General features: G+C 32.7%; 1 protein-coding gene across 1 annotated transcript in view; it reads right to left on the bottom strand.

The window, feature by feature from the left end:
* Positions 1-1,344: 1,344 nt before the first annotated feature.
* The window catches only part of LOC143245558 (uncharacterized), a 29,801-nt gene continuing 12,179 nt past the window's right edge, over positions 1,345-18,966 (bottom strand). Inside the window, exons 9-18 of the mRNA XM_076491918.1 lie at positions 18,299-18,479; positions 7,527-7,718; positions 6,962-7,179; positions 6,176-6,384; positions 5,137-5,533; positions 4,211-4,339; positions 3,427-3,555; positions 2,867-3,053; positions 2,010-2,233; positions 1,345-1,791 (exon numbers count right to left, since the gene is read on the bottom strand). Of these exons, the coding sequence (XP_076348033.1) occupies positions 1,606-1,791; positions 2,010-2,233; positions 2,867-3,053; positions 3,427-3,555; positions 4,211-4,339; positions 5,137-5,533; positions 6,176-6,384; positions 6,962-7,179; positions 7,527-7,718; positions 18,299-18,479 (2,052 nt within the window). The 3' untranslated portion in view covers positions 1,345-1,605. The remainder of the gene's footprint in view (positions 1,792-2,009; positions 2,234-2,866; positions 3,054-3,426; positions 3,556-4,210; positions 4,340-5,136; positions 5,534-6,175; positions 6,385-6,961; positions 7,180-7,526; positions 7,719-18,298; positions 18,480-18,966) is intronic.

The following is an 18,966-nucleotide window of genomic DNA, read 5'->3' as shown; positions in this document are numbered from 1 at the left end:
AGCGTGAAAATAGTTAAGTAGTATTTTTCCTGTCTCATTATATAAATGTGATTGGCAATTGGTATAGTGGCAGTAGTGTGCTAATTTAATTACGTATCTATGCGTTACAATTGATCTGGTAGTAGTCTGCTTGTTTCATCACGTGTCTATGTGTCACAACTGGTTCACTAGTGACTTGTTTCTTTCATTACATGTGTTGTATGTAAGTAGTATAGTGATAGCAGTCTGCTGGTTGCATCGCGTAACTACGTGTGACATCTGGTACGGTGATAAGAGTTCCGGTTAGGTAGACACTCAAATATATATGTTAGTACATTGAACTTTGTTTACAGTCTTAGATAATAAAGTTCCTTTCGAACAGCCGACACTCTTTATGGTTGAAAGTTTAACTGATTTCATTGAATTAGATTATAACATTTCTCACAGTTTGGTTAGAATTATTTCGATCTTCTTTACGTATTACTTTGTACGCGGTTGAAAAATATCGTTGCCAGCGAAAGTATCCAAATCGAAATATCAGTACATTGTGATCATAAACTTGTATGAAATTAGATACATGTGTTATTGGGTTAACTTAAGTTCTGATATATTTTGGAAACTTGCTTTGATCAGAAGTCAATAATGGTGTCATTTAAAGGAAAATACAAATCATGTAAATGACACAGATTTTCTTCACCTGTTAAGAAAGTGTTATATTTATTGGCGCAAGACAAATATAAACATGAGATATTTTAATGCTGATAACGATATTTTCTGTGATATATAGTTGTGTGCGAGTGTTTTTCTTATAGTAAAGCCACATCGAACTATCTGCTGAGCCTACGGAGGGGAATCTAACGGCTGATTTCAGCGTTGTAAATCGGGAGACATACCGCTGTACTAGCGGGGGGCGTGTACTTGTGTCGTGTTAGTAAATTATATTTCTTTATTTATCTAATAGTTTCATTAACAGCATTAACATATTTTTAATTTATCGCTATTTCTTAAATATATTTTTTGTTACGAAGATTATTTTCAATTATTAGGTTAATATATGGACTTAAGGCTAATCTAAGTATTCTGAGGTGATGAAATTCGTGAGATATAACAGGAATTATAGTCGAATATCTAGATAACAACAAAAATACCCAACTGATGACTAAATGCATTAAAATTAAAAATAAATTTTCGTAGACTCTTGGTTACATCAATATATTATAATAGATATCTTATTTAATGGGTTAATTTTTAATCATGGCTTATGGAAATTGCATGTTTTGATCAGAAATAATTGGTCTGGTTATTTTGCTGTAATGCTGCATAAGTTTTCACATATATCAAAATAATAGCCAACACCACATATAAAAGTTAGTCGGAGTTTATTGATAGTTGCTTTGAAAGAAACAACAAAATATGTTGTTTTTGTTTCACATAATTTTCAAGAACATTAAAAGATACATTTATTTTTAAATAATCATCCACAATAACAATAACAACCTGAATGTTCATTATCTATCTGTTATAAGTCATCTGAAGATAAAATTTTAGCGCGTAAGATATGTTGTTGCAATAGAAACGCACGGGTAAGTACGAGCAAACAATAAAATTTGTAGGACGTCGCATTCTTCAGTGAACAAACTGGATCCTGATGTCGGTAAAAGACATGTTGGGAGTAGCAAACTGAGAAGGGGTTCTTGCATCGATGGGACGGTCAAAGGGGAAACCCATGGGCTTCTTGTCGGGATATTTGTGGTCTCGGGCTCCACAGTAGCTGACAGCGTCGGCACAAATGAGTGAAAGTCCGCCATTTACCTAAAGTAATTAAAAATGAATAAACTTCGTCTTACACGTTATCTGCATAAACTAAAACTTAATTTTATGTACACATCTACAACTAAAATATCGTATATCGTGAAACAGCAGGATTAAGTATATGTTATCATTTGAGGAAAAAATTTTTGCTAATTCATTGTCTAGAAAAATACCACAACAAAAGGGAGAAGCACATGGTTAAATAATATGAATCTTACATTATCGTCCTCCCAATCAGTAACCATAACGAAGAGTTGGAAGTCCATGCCCTTTTCGTTACCACGTGGGACGAGCATGTGTTGAGGCCAACCACAGCTGCAGTATTCGGTATTACTCTCCTTTACTCCAACACCAGCCTTCAGTTCGTTGAAAGTGTGGACTTTAGAGATTGTTACGCTAGATTCTGTTGAATTTCTAACGATTGTATTAGATCCTTTGTGAACTAGAAATATAAAATAAGGTAACCGTGAATTTTAAAATATGACATTTTTTCACTTTTTAAGTGTAATATAACATTGATAATTATACGAAACAGTGTAATGTCGTGTGCATATCACAACTAGAGTTGTACGATTAAACTTTAAGGAGCATTTGTGCAGAAAAGACGTAATTTGAAGGATATTGGTAAAACACATACCAGACAATTTTCACTAATCAACTCCGCTGGAGCAAATAATTTGACAATATGATATCTCGATCCTTTTAGATATATTAATCATTATGAATTTTTTTAAATATAAATGAAAAATCTTCTGCCTATGAGACTCACCATTAAATATATTTCCCATTCTAGTAAACTCACATCTAAACAGAACACTGTCTCGTGTCAAGAGACGTACTAATTAAAATACTGTGTCACATGTCATGATATTTACTAATAAGAGCACTATCACATTTCAAGACTTACTAACAAAAACACCGCGTAAAACTTCAAGAGACTTACTAATGAAGAAAAGTTCCCATCAAATCATTGATGGTTGCCAGTTACAGACAATATAGCACAAAATAATGTGAATGCTATTAAATCATATTTATTTTAAGACACACTCACATACATCGTACATCTTATACTTACTTCCATGATGGAACTTGTCAAGTTCAATGAACAAACGGCGCTGTTCATTCAAGATAAGACGGTTACCCAGTTCGTCATATTTTGGAGCTAAAAAGATGCGGAAGGTACCATGTTTCACAGAATCGCTTTTGTTTTCCACGTGGATCTCATAGGTGAAAGGTTCGTGGTTTAGGTGGTGGTACTTCACCTACAATAAAAATTTGTGTTAAATAGAATAAATATCTATCACTAATGTTCAAGGATCCAGTTACATTAGTCATTCGGCGCTCTGGTACAGTTAAACTTTGCATGCTCTAAGTTCATGAAAAAAAAAATACAGTAATTATAGTAGAAATATATATATGTATAATTACAATTTTAACATTTATACAGATTATAAAAAATAATATTGTTTTTACTGTTACGATTGGAATTAAAAAACTCACTCGGTTTCTCAGGTTTACCTGTAGTTCTAATTTTCGGAACATATCGTTTGAAAAGCTCAGATGAGAAGGAGTTTAGATAATAAATTGTTAAAACAAAAATAAAAACACATTTAGAATATATTTCTCCAGCCTTACCTTCGTGGGGCCATTCAGGTGGATTCCGTGAGAGAGTTCCAGTTCGTCTGTTGCCATGGACGTGTGGATGATGTTTGGAACTTTAGCTTTAACAGTGACATGGGAAATTGAGATTTCAGGAAAGGTCAACTAGAAGGTAAGTTAAGGAAAAAAACAACTGAGTTATTCAGCTTCAAGAAGTACGAATACTCATGTAAACTAACACCACTATTCATTCATTTATTCATTCATTCACCATTAGATTCCATCAAGGAACATAGGGCCGCAATCGCTTGCGGATTCTTCAACAGGTATTTAAGTGAGGAGGTTGTTAGCCCACTGCACCGAGCCGTTCCTAATTTAGTAGTGTAAGACCAGAGGGAAGGCAGCTAGTCATCACCACCAACCGCCAACTCTTGGGCTACTCTTTTACCAACGAATAGTGAGATTGACCGTCACTTATAACGCCCCCACGGCTGGGAGGGCGAGCATGTTTGGCGCGATGCGGGCGCGAACCCGCGATCCTCGGATAACGAGTCGCACGCCTTACGCGCTTGGACATGCCAGGCCCAACACCACTATAAACCTAGTTAATTAATTTGAACTTAATAGTTTAAAGTGTACTATTGGCAATGCTTTGCTGTGAACAATCATGTTAACTGTTCAAGGTGCTTAGTTGAGCTAGGGTTAACTTTTCTTTTAACAAAATGCAATTGAATAATAAATCTAAGTTTTAAAGAATAATAGAAAGAATATAATATAGTAAAGCTATAAATCTGCTTTTGAGAAGAAAAAAAAGTCTTACCTCTTTCTTGGTGTAATGGTGCAGAGAGGCCTTATATTCCTGGAACATATTATCAATAAACCTGTGGTAACGGTAGAAAATTGGATCGCGGAGAGATGTAGAAGTGTCACTCATGACTCCTGGGTTTTCCTTCATGAACACAAAAGTATTATCAACATTTGTGGCATACAGATAGATTAAGTATGTAAACAAGTACCATACCAACAGTAACTAGGAACTAGCTCTTCAGACTAGTTGGTAAAAGTATTTTCTGCCACACTGTCTTAGACAGAGTTTTAAGCCCTTGAAGGTATGGTTATGACATATTTTATTTAAATTCAAGCATATGCTTACTTATGAAACTGAGATGAGTGAAACGACCTAATAGTTTGAGCACTTTAAAGGTATATTGCTAACACTAGCTATGGGATCAATCCTTCGGCTAAAAGTGTTGTTTATCACCCCTATCCCTTTCCTGTCTGAACAAGATTTAGAATTCTGAATTGGTTCCAATATCGAAACCTGTATAACCTTAAGTATTACTGAGTAAGTTATATTTTCACATATAACTAAAACATTATATCCATAAAATACAGGTTTAATACTAACAACAAAAAATTCGTTTTAAAAAAATAATAATCGAGAGCTAGTCACTAAGTTAGGCTATAGAGCGTTTTATAAAACCCAACATTTGTTTTATATGTTAATGGTCTATATCCCTAGTAAAAAATACATTACATAAAAACTTTACCAACTTAATAAATATATCTTTACAAATGTTTAAGAACTAAGTAATTAATAAGAGAAAATACGGCAGATATTTGTGCTCAACGAATAAAAAGAGATAAACTAAGACATGCGTCCAACAAACAGTATGTTTAAAGCGTAGGTAAAAATTCAGAAAATATATTTAAACAAGGGAATGTTCATACGTGGAACATACTTACATGGAATCGGCCATCATGATCGTGAACACGTGCCAGCATTACGTGACCCCAGTTATGCAAGTTACCATAATATTCCTCATTTTTGGATTCATGACTTGCTTCAATCAGAGATCCCAGAATATCGATTCCGTGTTCTTCGTCCAGTTTCACTTCGTTTCCATGAGCGTCGTGCACATGACCAAGATGAATAGCGTCCAAGATTCTTTCTCTCCAGCGTTCCATCTCCTGAAGACTGATATCATTGAGATCTCGTATGTGTAGGCCTTCTGGTCGACTAGCATAGTGAAGACCACTGATCAGTGAGGTCAAATGAGCAGAGTAGCCCTCCAAGGTTTCTTCAAAATTTTGGAAGGGGATCATTCTCTGTAATCCAACAGACATCCTGTCACAGTCGTACCTAAAGTAAGAGGATTATATACAACCCATTTAGTACAATAAAAACTTCTTTTTTAACAGAAATTTAAAAGTAAAACATTTATTTCCCTATTATTCTAATTGTAGCCATGATGGACACGGGAAACCTTACTTAATCACAGAATTCACTGTTCAGATGACCTTCATAAAATTACATATTCAAAGTATATTAGCAATTTTATGCTTTAATCACCAAAAGAGTATGATAGATATTCTTACTAAAGTCATAATAATTTACAGAATTATTGGATTTTTACATATATTTCAAATGGACATTTTCGATGTTCGACAAGGAAATGAAGTATTTATTGTACTTGAGGAATTTAAATTTTATTTTCTTAGCTCGATAGAAGAAATTAAAGACCAAAGACTAATGAAGAATAATCTAATAAATTTCTCGAAATTTTTTTTTGCTATTATTGTGTGTACATAACTTTTTTTCTTCAGTTATTGAAATGCGTGATTTTAATTTCAATAAAAACAGGGAAAGCGAGGAACTTAGATGTGGTGACAATAAAAACGGATTTTGCTTTTGCAAAACATACCCTAAAATAACAAGTCTAGAGTAATTCTTAGGCTTACTTCTTGTGATCATGTAATTCTGAACAATATGTATTATGTTTACCTGGCACACATCTGTTGGTGCATGTAATAAAACAGTTCTCCTTTCCTGTCTTTGACTTTACCCATCACCTCTGGTCGCCAGGTGGCGGGGAACACAAGATGCCAGTGCCAATGGTGAGCATTGATTTCAATATCCTCACGGAAATATGCCAGCCTCTGCTCAGGATTGAGGATGTTGCCAGTCTCTTCAATATCGACAACCAGAGCCTCCTGAATTATGATTATAGATCAGTCACAAAACATGTGAAAGAGATAATAAATAATTTCGATATTGTAACGAGTTTCACCTTCAAAGCTCATCGCTACATCTTCATTTTTCCCAGTTTGTAAGTAAAAGAGTACTCTTAAACTGTATAACAAGCAATATATTTTCGATTACGGATAAGTTGTTTTGTTAATTATTTTATTTTATTATTATGTACCTAGTTATCTCAGCAAAGAAAAATGATATATCATGCAATTTTAAAGACTAAGACAAAAGAAAAAAACTCGATAAACAGTAACAAAAGTAAACAAAAATGGTTTTATTTACAATATATTATTACTTTGTAGAGAGCGTTGCATACACATTAGTTTGGAATCTAAAGAAATCAGTTTATCTCTACTATGTTTAACTAAGACTAGTTTTGTTATTCTAGTTGCTTTACTTGTGATATGAAAATTGTATATTACACCTTGAAATGCTTTTCTTTTTCATGCATTACACAATATTCTGTTAAAAATATAGTTATAATAATCATTCGAAAAAATATGTGGAGACTAGATTGCAACAAACAAGTTTACTCACATGCTCCTTGCGATGATGGTCATCCTTCATGGCTTGTGTGATAGTCTCAGCCGGGATGAACCTGTCTGGGAAGATTTCCTGAATAGGAGGCACAGCTAGACCCTTACAGTCGTCACGGTGGAGTATAGCCACGGAAACAGCGTATACGAACATGCCCTCATTAACAATCTGACGAGCTTCTTCACATAAGTGAATGAAATCATCGAAATTCTTGGCCTCTATGAACAGTAGAATCAGTGATAAATAAACTTTACAATAAGTACTTGATGTTATGTAGAGATTATAGTCAGAATATTCAAAATAGAAATTTTGTACATTGATAAAAAAAACGTACGATTTCTGAAACAAAAATGTGTGTATAAGTAAAATTATCTCCGTCGTAAACATTGATTTTAGTTTGAGGAACAACTCTTCTACTGCTGTCTTGAAAAAAAATTTAAAAGTGAGACTTGTTGCTCGTAATTTTTGCTTTGAAAATAAAAAGTATTAGTGGAATCAAAATTAGGTGTTTGAAAAAATTTGAAATGAAAAAAGTCCCACTCCCCCCCCCCTAAGATTCACTTACTGTACAGAGCTTCGTACAGATGAGTAGCTTCTTCTAGATGTTCTTTGTGGAAGCAGGAGAAAAGTTCTCCACGGAGCAGATGGCCCAAGTCATGCAGCCGAGCATCCCGCTGTTCCTCGGGAAGTTGATGCTTGGTGAGAGATGTTAGGTGTTCAAATAGAGCTAAGATACGATCCTGTTTTTTCCTTAAGGGTCATGGTGCTACTTTAGGCCTAAGCGTTACTCTCCACCACAGACGACAGTGATTGTTCTGCAGATCGTAATTGTGGCCTGTCCATATCAGAAGTTAGTATTTATATGCTCTAGGTCCTTTGGCTTCTATTTTCATGGAAATGTTTATCCAATTAACTTCTTCGAATTTCACGATTCTACCCGAACAAAGAGAAAAAGCAAATCAATACTTCTGATTTGACACTTGGAGAAAATAGATAATTCGAATTATGACAGTTTATTTTTACCAACAACATAGGGATTAGCTGTTTTCATTTATGAAACGAGTATCTATTTCAGTCTCTTCCTGTTTTACTTTGTCTCGGGTTGGACAGCGCTACTGAGTTTCGTTTTATTTAATCCTGCTTAGCTGTATGAAACGGTTTTGTTAGTAACAATAGCACCACTAAGCCTTAAATAGTGTTTGTTAAATCTATATTTACTGTAAATGAGATATCCTTCTGTAAATTTTAATTCGATATTTTCTTGTATTTTAATATTCAATATGATTGAAATATTGTCTCTAAGATATATTACATTGCTCCAGCATTTCTAATTAATGAGAAAAACAATTACACGATAGTATTTCAATTATGATGATTATTGAAATACACTAGTATATCTAAAACATAATATATAAATTACATAAAAATGTGTCGCAAATAATGATGATTAGTGTAGAATTCACGAACTTAGTAGACAAAAACGAATATATTTGCGCACGCAGATTTAAAAAAGCCTATCATTCCCTGCGTAACCGACCAAAGAGTCTCATCCCACTTAGCTCACGGATTGACTACACATGTAAATAAAATACTATTCCATCACTGTTCTTTAAATATATCAAACATTTAATTAGACAAATACAGAGCACATTTGTGATTTTACAAAATATGTATGCTGTGTCTGTTACGAAATGAGATGTTCAACATACTTATGGTAAGTGTTTGTTAAAAAAATGATGTGTTAAGATTTATAATTATTTTACATTTCTCTCTGGATAACTCAAAAACAGCTATTTTGCAACAAAATGTTTGAAAGGTGATAATTTTTTATCCTTTTCATCAACATTTCCCCTCTCTATAATTACAAAACGAATGAAACTACTTTGAACCGATTATTATTGTTATGAAAATTTATCTCAGTCCTAGTTTCCGAACGATAATGATCATGGTTGTAACAAACGCTCATCAATCATACGAGGTTGTGTTGGGAATTTGTAAAAAACTGGCATGATTGATCAGCGTTTGTTACAACCATGATCATTATCATTTTTACAAATTCCAAACACAACCTCGTATAATTGAAAAAGAGAGTAAAACTCAAATTTAAAACAATAATGAAGTGGTAAGCTTAACACCATCGTACTAGCCGATTTTTATGGTGTTCCAGTTTGTTAACGTTTCACTTTCTGAACTGCCCGGCATGGCCAGGTGGTTAATTACTGGACTCGTAATCTGAGGGTCGCGGGTTCGAATTCCCGTCGCACCAAATATGCCCTTTCAGCCGTGGGGGCCATATATTATGACGGTCATTTCCAGTATTCATTCGTAAAAGGGTAGCCCAAGAGTTGGCGGTGGGTAGTGATGACTAGCTGCCTTCCCTGTATTCTTACATTGTAAAATTAGGGACGGCCAGTGCAAATAGCCCTCGTGTAGCTTTGCACGAAATTCAAAAACAAACAAACAAACTTTCTAACTATTCAAGTCGAACAATAACGCAATATATGAAAGTTAAAGAAAATTTCAAAAATTCATAAAAGTATCTAAGATATTAACTGCTTCATCAATAAATCACTCATCATTTGTGAGCTAGTTTGATGAGGAAAACACCGCCCAAGGCATAGACTTTGACCACATATGATCCGAGTCCATGAACTTTGACCACAGGTGATCCTAGAGCATGAACGTTGGTCGTATGTAATCCTTCAGTACGGACTTTTACCTTATATGATCTTACATGTGATTGATCCTGAAGCGTTGACTTTGTCTGCATATGGTCCTAGAATATAAATTTTGACCACATGTGATCCTTCAATCCTGAGATATTAATTTAGTCTGATAGAATTTTTACCCATACGGTTAATAATGAAAAATGTATAACTTCTTTATTCTTCTGGTCTTTGACCTGCTTTTAACCTTAACCTAATAATCCGTTTCTTGAAGAAATGACAATTTCTCAATAATATTAGAAGTCTTATTCTGGGAAAAGAAATATGTGTAGAAGAGCAATCTATAATATAAAACTGCTTGTTTTGAACGTACAGCTCCTAACTTTAAGAACAGCAAGTCACTTTCGTTACTGTATTTTTTTATTTTATGGATAACTGCAGCTGATATTGACTCATACTAAGCTTGGTTAGAAAGTAATAAACTTGGAGTGCATTTTAGCCTTACAGATAATTTTATAAAATCCTTGATTATAAAAAAACTCAATTTTCTCACCTGACCTCAGTTTACTTCAAAAGAAGTATCTGTCAGTACCAATGTTTTTAACTATGTTCTTGTATAACATTTTAAGAGACATTTCAACTAAAGTACAGCAGCGTTATTGAAATGATCTATTCTGTGCGTGATTAGATATAATAGACTGTAAACTTTACACTTTATATCATTATGAATTTAATACCTTTGAGGGTTCCCTTAGATTTTAAAGTAATTCTTCATATCTTTGGCTAGACAGATAAATGGACGAACGAATAGACAAATATATGAATAGATGGAGAAACATTTTAACATTTCCCTTATTCAAGATAATATGTTATATCTTCATTGTATTCAAACTCAAATGAATGTGTTTCAATACAAAGCAAAACCTATTGTGATGAGTTATTCAGTAATTTAAGGAAAAGGTTAAGCACGATTATTCGTCTTCATATTGCTTGTCTCTTTTCTTTTATTGCGTGAAATACGTTGCCAAGTTAATCATGCATGTCATGAAAATACTTATTTATATACTATCATACCATGAAAATTTCTACTTTTTAAAAGTCTGTAGTTCTAAGTAATACATGTTACTATATCCACTTATAATTATACGTAATTCGAATTGAAATCATCTTTATGTTTACTAACCTCAGATGATGTAAAAACAGGGAAAACAGCAATTCAAATTACATTACTTTATTGTCTTTAGGATAAGCTAGTCAAGGATTAAAGTTAGAGAAGGAAGGATATAATATAGGGTGAACTCACTCGCTTCAGAACAAAGCTAACAAGATAGACAAACACTTCATTAAGATAGTATATGAAATTTTGAGTATATATCTAACTTTGTAGTATTGCATAATAATGTTAACAGTGACAACTATATCTGACAAGTATTTACTTAATGTGTATTATGAAAGAAATGTTAATTTATTGAGAGCTAAATTATGTAGAATACTGACATGGTTTTCACTATGAAATATAAAGATAGTAGATATAAATCGTGTTAAACTCTGCCTGTTTTATACATTCAATCACCAAGCAGTTCTTATCATGTGGGTTTTTCTTATTTTAATTTTATTCTAGATCATTTGACATTGGTTTGTATATTCTGAAATTTAGATCAGTTTAGGTTATTGTACAAATATAGAAGTCAAACCGCTGAAAGGATGTTAGTTGCTTGTTGTTTGAAGAAAACTAAATTTGAATTACAAGCTCTGCTTATAATCGCTGTTTCCGTCACAACAAATTTCAGGAAGTGATTCCAGGAGATTGTCCTATTGTTGTGTGCACTATATTTCCAGCTTGCGGGACTTTTCGTGAAAGGAAACTATTATAATACTTTTATTTTAGAATATTGTAGATATTTACATGTGCAGTTTGGGTATTCGTCGTTATGACAAATGAAAATCGTCGTTTTAAAACCGTCCACATGACACATTCTTTTACTTAGAACCTGTTCATTGTCATTGTCAACTACTGGAAAGAGAAAGTTTCTCTAAATTGTGGAGGTCTTAAAATTGAGAGAATTCCATAAACTTTTACCATTTTTTTTCATAAATCCAGAATATGTGACCATGTTGGAACCAAATATGTCCATATATTTCAAAGTTTGTTCTTAATCATAAAATTTAAAATGTTAGATTGCTTTGATGTTCTTATTTAATAAGATTATAGTTTTTACAAGTTCGTGAAATTTTAGCCTAAAGATACATTGAAGTGGTAAAAAACTTTTGCAATACATTAATCAAAAACATATTATCACTATATGTATATATCACTAAGTTGAAAAGTACGATTAGTTTTAATTGTACGTAAATACACATCACTAAGTCTAAAACCAAGGGTAGTTTCAATCATATATATGTACATATCGCTTATATTACAAGTCCAAATATACAATTAGTTATAATCTTATGTATGTACATATATCACTAAGTCCAGACAGACAATTAGTTCCAATAATATGTGTGTACTGTAACGGGTTTAATACTAAATATCCATTTTAATACCTATGTTTGTTTCAGTTTGGTATATATTTTGGAAATGCATGTGACTTATATTGTTGGGTATGTACCTGTTCATTAGATTTGTGAGGGGTTATCGAGTGTGGGAGTCAACAATATACAATGTGTGTGTATATAAAATACTAGTATTGTTGCCTTAGCTGAAATTTCTAGAAAATCTTCTCTCAAGCTTATAAAAGGTAACCAAAGCAACATGCGGATAGACAGTTTAATATTGCTGGTTTGCTACAGTTGGTATAGTATAAACCTCGGAAGCAATAATTTTGATAAACGCTTATTAATCGGAAAACTACAGATATTTGATCAGAAATATTTATAAATTTCGAACATTACGAATTGTTTCACTTCAATGAATTAACTTCTAAATTCAAATTTCCGGCTATTTGAAATCGTAATACGTGGCGTACGTAACATAGTAAATAGGATTCCCGCTAGTACAGCGGTAAGTGTACGGATTTAAAACGCTAAGATCAGGGGTTCGGTTCACTTTGGTGGACACAGCAAATAGTCGGATGTAGCTTTGGTAAAATAAAAACACATATCTATTAAATCGGAAACTTGTCCACCAAATCCAATGTCAAGGTTAGTTCCAATCATACGTATGTACATATCACTAAGTTTGGTTTGGTTTGAATTTCGCGCAAAGCTACTCGAAAGCCATCTGCGCTAACCATCCATAATTTAGCAGTGTAAGACAAGAGGGAAGACAACTAGTCATCACCACCCACCGCCAACTGTTGGGCTACTGTTTTACCAACGAATAGTGGGATTGACTGTCACATATAACGCCACCACGGCTGAAAGGGCGAGCATGTTTGGTGTGACGGGGATTCGAAGCTGCGACCCTTGGATTACAAGTCGAGTGCCTGAACAACCTGGTCATGCCAGGCATATCACTAACTACAAAGACATAATTATTTCTAATCATATGCACATAAGTATCATTAAGTCCAAAAACAGATTTACTATAATCATGTGTATGTACTTGTCACCAAGTCGAAAAACACAATTTGTTCCAATTTATTCATGCACATACTACTAAGTCGATAAAGATAAGTAGTTCTAATCATATATGTATATGAAACACTTAGTATAAAAACACTATTAATTCTAATCATTTGTACTACACGCTAATCTTTGTTGACGTCGTCCTTGTTTACCCACAAACGTTTTCCATGCAGGTCCGGCATGGTCAGGGGGTTAAGGCTCAACTCGTAATCCTGGGGTCACGGGTTCGAATCCCTGTCACACCATACATGCTCGCTCTTTCAGCTGTGAGGGCCGTTGTAATGTGATAGATAATCTCACTATTCGTTGGTAAAAGAATGGCCCTAGAGTTGGTGGGGTGGTGATGACTTCTCTTTAGTCTTAAACTGTTAAATTAAAGTACGGCTAGCGCAAATAGACCTCGTGTAGCCTTGCGCGAAATTCTATAACAAACAAACATTCTTTCCATGCAATAAACGGCGGTACAAGTGTTTTTATGACTTTGAAGTTTTATACACAATAAACTCTAGTTCAAGTGACTTGTCAAGCTAGTCTTCACATACATATATGGTAAACCACAGTCCAAGTGATTTCGCCATTTTAATCTTTGTTTATTCATTTTCGAATTTCTTTTGCGTATTATATGTTCGTGAAAAAAAAAAAATCCTTAAGCTTCATGCAGTGAAAGTCATAATCAAAATTATGCAACCGTTTATCAAAATATATAGCATGGAAAGGTGATTTTCATCACGTTTTCTTTTATTTGTGTTTCACGAATTTCCATATATTTTTCTTAATCAGACACTAAGTCGTTGATCAAATAGTAGGGTAACAAATGATGCAATGATTTTTATGGTAGCAAATAGTATCAAACTTTAACGAACTCGATAATTTTGTTATTATATTTTATTTAAAATTTTCTATTAAATAATAGGCATGCCTTCACACCAAATACTTCGAAATGTATCGTTGGGCAGGGTGACATAAAAATCTGCTTTAGAAAGGCATAGGACTCTTTATAAGATTGGCTTAATGTGTTGGCCAAGAGCCACATATCATGGGTCATACTTTTAAGACAATGTGTATAATAAAAATACATTGGCATTTCTTGTTTTTCATTGGAAAATATAAGGAAAATACTTTAACAAGTTCACTTAACAAGTTGAGCGAAATCATACTAAAAATTTTGATACATAGGCTGCGTTTCTTATAATATAGCTATTATCTTATTGTCTTTTATTCTTACTATACAAATGAAAATAATAAAAAAATCAATATTAAAGTCGCCCAATTGAAAAAAAAAATTATAAAACACTTTTCATTGAAAATAATTCTAACATAATTTCAGTTAAGAGTTCAGAGATAATATTTGTCAACTTCCAACATTTATTTTAATGTAAGTTATCTAGTTTGCCTTTCAAATCCAGGACCAGCGATAGGAGGAAAGAAGTTAGGAGTCTTAGTTGCCCAGTTTAGATCCAGTTTCAGATACCAAATTAATAAACAAAAGTAACGAAAATCATTGATAAAATTAAAGTCAAGCAAAATAATATAAATAATTAACAAAAACAACTCTCATTATCAACCCCCACTCCAGTTTGGTTCAACGGTAAGCCTGAAAGTTCATAAGGCGAAAAATATGGTTTTTGTTCTCAATGTGCGGACAGCAGAGATAGATCATTATATAGTTGTGTGCGTAAAAATAAACAAACAGGATCTCCTTATTTTAAAGATTGAATATGTTTACTAATTAGTAGCTACAATACTTACCGTTAGCAAACGTCTTTGCAGGAACCTGTTAGTCGCCATCAATTACATTTTCTAATCTGCACATATAGAGGGCGGAATCGTGTTACAGGTCTGAGCTGAATTTCTCTTTTGTTGGAAATAGCTATGAGTTTAGCTTATTATCTTTTTGTTTAGTGGCATTTGCCCTATTCGTTATTTATTTATTTTTTTGCGAATGGTTTACAACTCATTTTATAACTAACAGGAGAGATCTGTTCACCTGAGAAGATCCTATTATTTACAAGACCATTTACATATGTGTAAAGCAGTGCAGTCAGTTGAAAGTTAGCATTATACGTACGTTACTTTTCAGAAATAGTGTGCGGTTAGTTGTTCATTGCACTCTTTAGAGGACCAGCTCACTGGATATCACCATGCAAATATGTTCATCTATTAATTAAAAATATATAAAATTTCAATAATTATTACTGTTCTTTTTTTAATAGGAAAATGTTTATATGAATAAGCATACAGATAACGCTGACAATTTCATTCAAGTTTAGCTACTGCATTTTTAAATACATTTTAATTTAGAAATAACAAATAAAAATCAAAGGAACTATTATGTGATAAAGAATAATGCTTTTGATAATAATTCTGACTGTTTATAGTACGTTTTACACAAAAATCTTACGGCTCGGCATGGTCAGGTGGTTAAGTACTCGACTCGTAATCTGAGGGTCGCGAGTTCGAATTCCCGTCGCACTACACATGCCCTTTCAGCCGTGGGGACCATATATTATGACGGTCATTTCCACTATTCGTTCGTAAAAGGGTAGCCCAAGAGTTAGCGGTGGGTGGTGATGACTAGTTGCCTTTCCTCTAGTTTTACCCAGCTAAATTAGGGACGGATAGCGCAGATGGCCCTCCAGTAACTTTGCGCGAAATAAAAAAAAACAAAACAAACACAAAATCTTATAAACATTGTATTTTTCTTCTATGCTTTTGTATGAGACATTGAAGGATTACTACTTGAAGTGTATTCGAATTGTCCTCTAATCATCACAGAAAACCTATATAAAAACAGATAGTTGAAAAGTAAGTAACATTAATGAAAAGGACTTCGTATGTTTCAGGTATTGAACAATTGCACTGAAATGTATATTTATATGAAAACAATTTATTTATGATGAGTACAGAAGAGTTTATTACCCCTAAATGATAATTGTAACTTTTATATTATGTGACAACTCTTGTAAACACAGTATACCTACTTGTCACCAGAGTCATTCTTTAGCTATTATTTTTCCTATAGAAATAACAAACATCAATGAAAATTGTGGCTTACTGGAAGCCAATTATTTTAGTATTTAATCATTTAGTACTATCTCGTTTCTTTCACTGAAGTAGGTATATGTGTTTTTCTTATAGCAAAGCCATCTGCTGAGTCCACCGAGAGGAATCGAATCCTTGATTTTAGCGTTGTAAATCTGTAGACTTACCGCTGTATTAGCAAGGGACTGAAGTAGGTATCTCTTTATAAAAACTTCGTGAAACAAAAAAACTTAAACCATAAGTGTGGTCCAAAGCAGATTTGAAAGAGTGCCGTAATCTACACTGAAAAAACAAGAGTGATAAATACTAAGTCAAATGTTTGAAGTGCAGTTAATATTGTCATATTCAATAGAATGTTTCAGAATACAATATATGTTACAAATTTAATAACTTCATGTTTTATGTATTTAACAATAATAGTTTATAAGTGGTAGCTGATGAAGATACATTTTTACAAATAATTTTAAAACAAAAATGTCGTCTTTTTTACCTTTTATAGTCTGTTTAATTAATAAATGTATTTTTTAGCCCTCTAGCCAAAGCTTTATGACTGAACACATAATCATTATTACTTTTGAGTTACAGGTTATCAATAATATATATTTGTAAATAATTTATTATCATGGATCGAGAACGTCCCAGTTGTAAGTAAATTACATTATTCGGTCTGACGAGGATAGCCCAAAAGTTGGCGGTGAGTAGTGTTGACTATATTCACTCCTTCATGTCTATAACTGTAAAATTAAGGACGATTAGCACACACAGTCCTCGTGTAGTTTTACATAAAATGCAACAAATAAACAGTAACAAGAACACGCACGCTGGTTATTTTAGTCACAGGTAACAATAATATACGGGTGTTGTTACTTCAGTCACAGGGTAACAATAAAATGTAGCTGTAGTTACTTCAGTCACAGAATAAGAAGGAAATGCATAATTTTAATTACTTTGTTTGCAAGTAATATATATATAGCATATAAAGCATATATAGCTTTAGTCACAAGACTATAAGATAATGTGGCAGTGACTACTTCGGTCAAAAAAGAAGGAACAAGCACGATTATTTTACTTCTATGCTAAATTTATGTTTAGCAAGGAAGAAGAAGAAACACTTTGGATGATATTCTTTGTATTGTTTCATATTAATACGGTAAAACATAAAGCAACGTTTTTACGCATGATTTAAACATAATCAAGGTGATAGAAGTAAGAACCTAGCATTTGTAAACCTTAATATACGTTGTATAAAGTTGGTCTCTAATTTATTATAATGGATAAATCTAGAACCAGAGGATTTGTCGTCATGGCATGATTTTTCACAACTGGTAAATTTCTGAAAAACAAAAAAAGAATCCAATATTTGAGCTTTTCTGATATAAAAACTCAAATACGTTTTATTTTGTGTAATGTGATTTGCTATTGTCGTACAATTTATACGTACAAAAGAACACGGTTGAGAGAGTTCTTACAAGTCGTTCAAAATTTTACTACTTCTTATTTGAAGATTCATATATTGTAAGTTATTTTACGTAAAAGCCATCTTCTGAGTGGATATTCAAAAAATATTTGTAAGTATTGTGATTTATCTAATGTAAAACGCCAGCTTGAGATGTGGATCTTCAAATAAGAATTTGTAGATACAATGATTTGTCTTACGTAAAACGATAGTTTAAGCTTTGGAATTTCAATTAATTTTTCATGTTTTGTTCATGTTTTATAAATGTTTGTTCAACAGGAGTTACTGGATGAACAAATTTGTATTCGTGCTCATTTATACTTGCTAAGATAAATGTGTGCACATCAAGTACATACATTCAATGACAACACAATTTTATTTCAACTTTCATATTTCCAAATGTTGCTATTTTAGAAATTACAATTCAGAAATTTCTTAGATAAGAATATTTGTAAATAAAAATTTGAGGAAGAAAAACAAACTTTCACAACTTTCAATCTAAATATAATGAATTTGACTTTTTTTATTATAACCAATGTAAACTTTTCCAGTGATATAAGCTGTTTATAAACGGAAGTCTGTTGTGAGTAAAAAAAAAAAATCAACCCATAAATTGGATCTTAATGTCAGACACTCCCATGTTTGTTGTCAAGAAATCTTCTAGGTGTTCGTTTTCAATCTTACGGTCGAATGGAAAGCCCATGGGTTTCTTGTCAGGATACTTGTGATCCTTGGCGCCACAGTAGCTGACGGCATCAGAGCAAAAACCACCACCGCCGTTCACCTGATGTCAAAATCAGAATAATTCTAATTATTTTTTCAGATTTAGAACAGAATTAATGTTCTATGCTGCTACAAACTTCCTAATATTTTACGAGTAACACTAACATTTAATTTTATGCTAAATGCTGTAGTCGTTACTACCTCCCTGGAATCCAGAGAAAAATAACAAGATCGTTCTGCACATGCGATTTAATATAACATTTTGTATAATAATATAACATTTTGTATAAAATATAACATTTGTAATATAACATTTTGTATAATAATATAACATTTGTAATATAACATTTTGTATAAAATATAACATTTGTAATATAACATTTTGTATAACAATATAACATTTGTAATATAACATTTTGTATAACAATATAACATTTGTAATATAACACTTTGTATAATGCATTTCAATTGTTCTAAACTTTCTTTTAAGGGATAATTGTTTTGTTTTTCTATGTAACATACCAAAAAAGTTTATAAAGGTAGAAAGT

This window comes from Tachypleus tridentatus, chromosome 2 (assembly GCF_004210375.1).
Source record: "Tachypleus tridentatus isolate NWPU-2018 chromosome 2, ASM421037v1, whole genome shotgun sequence".
NCBI classification, from domain to species: Eukaryota; Metazoa; Arthropoda; class Merostomata; order Xiphosura; family Limulidae; genus Tachypleus; species Tachypleus tridentatus.
The sequence above is the reverse complement of the archived record's forward strand: the minus strand, read 5'-3'. Positions and strand labels throughout refer to the sequence as shown.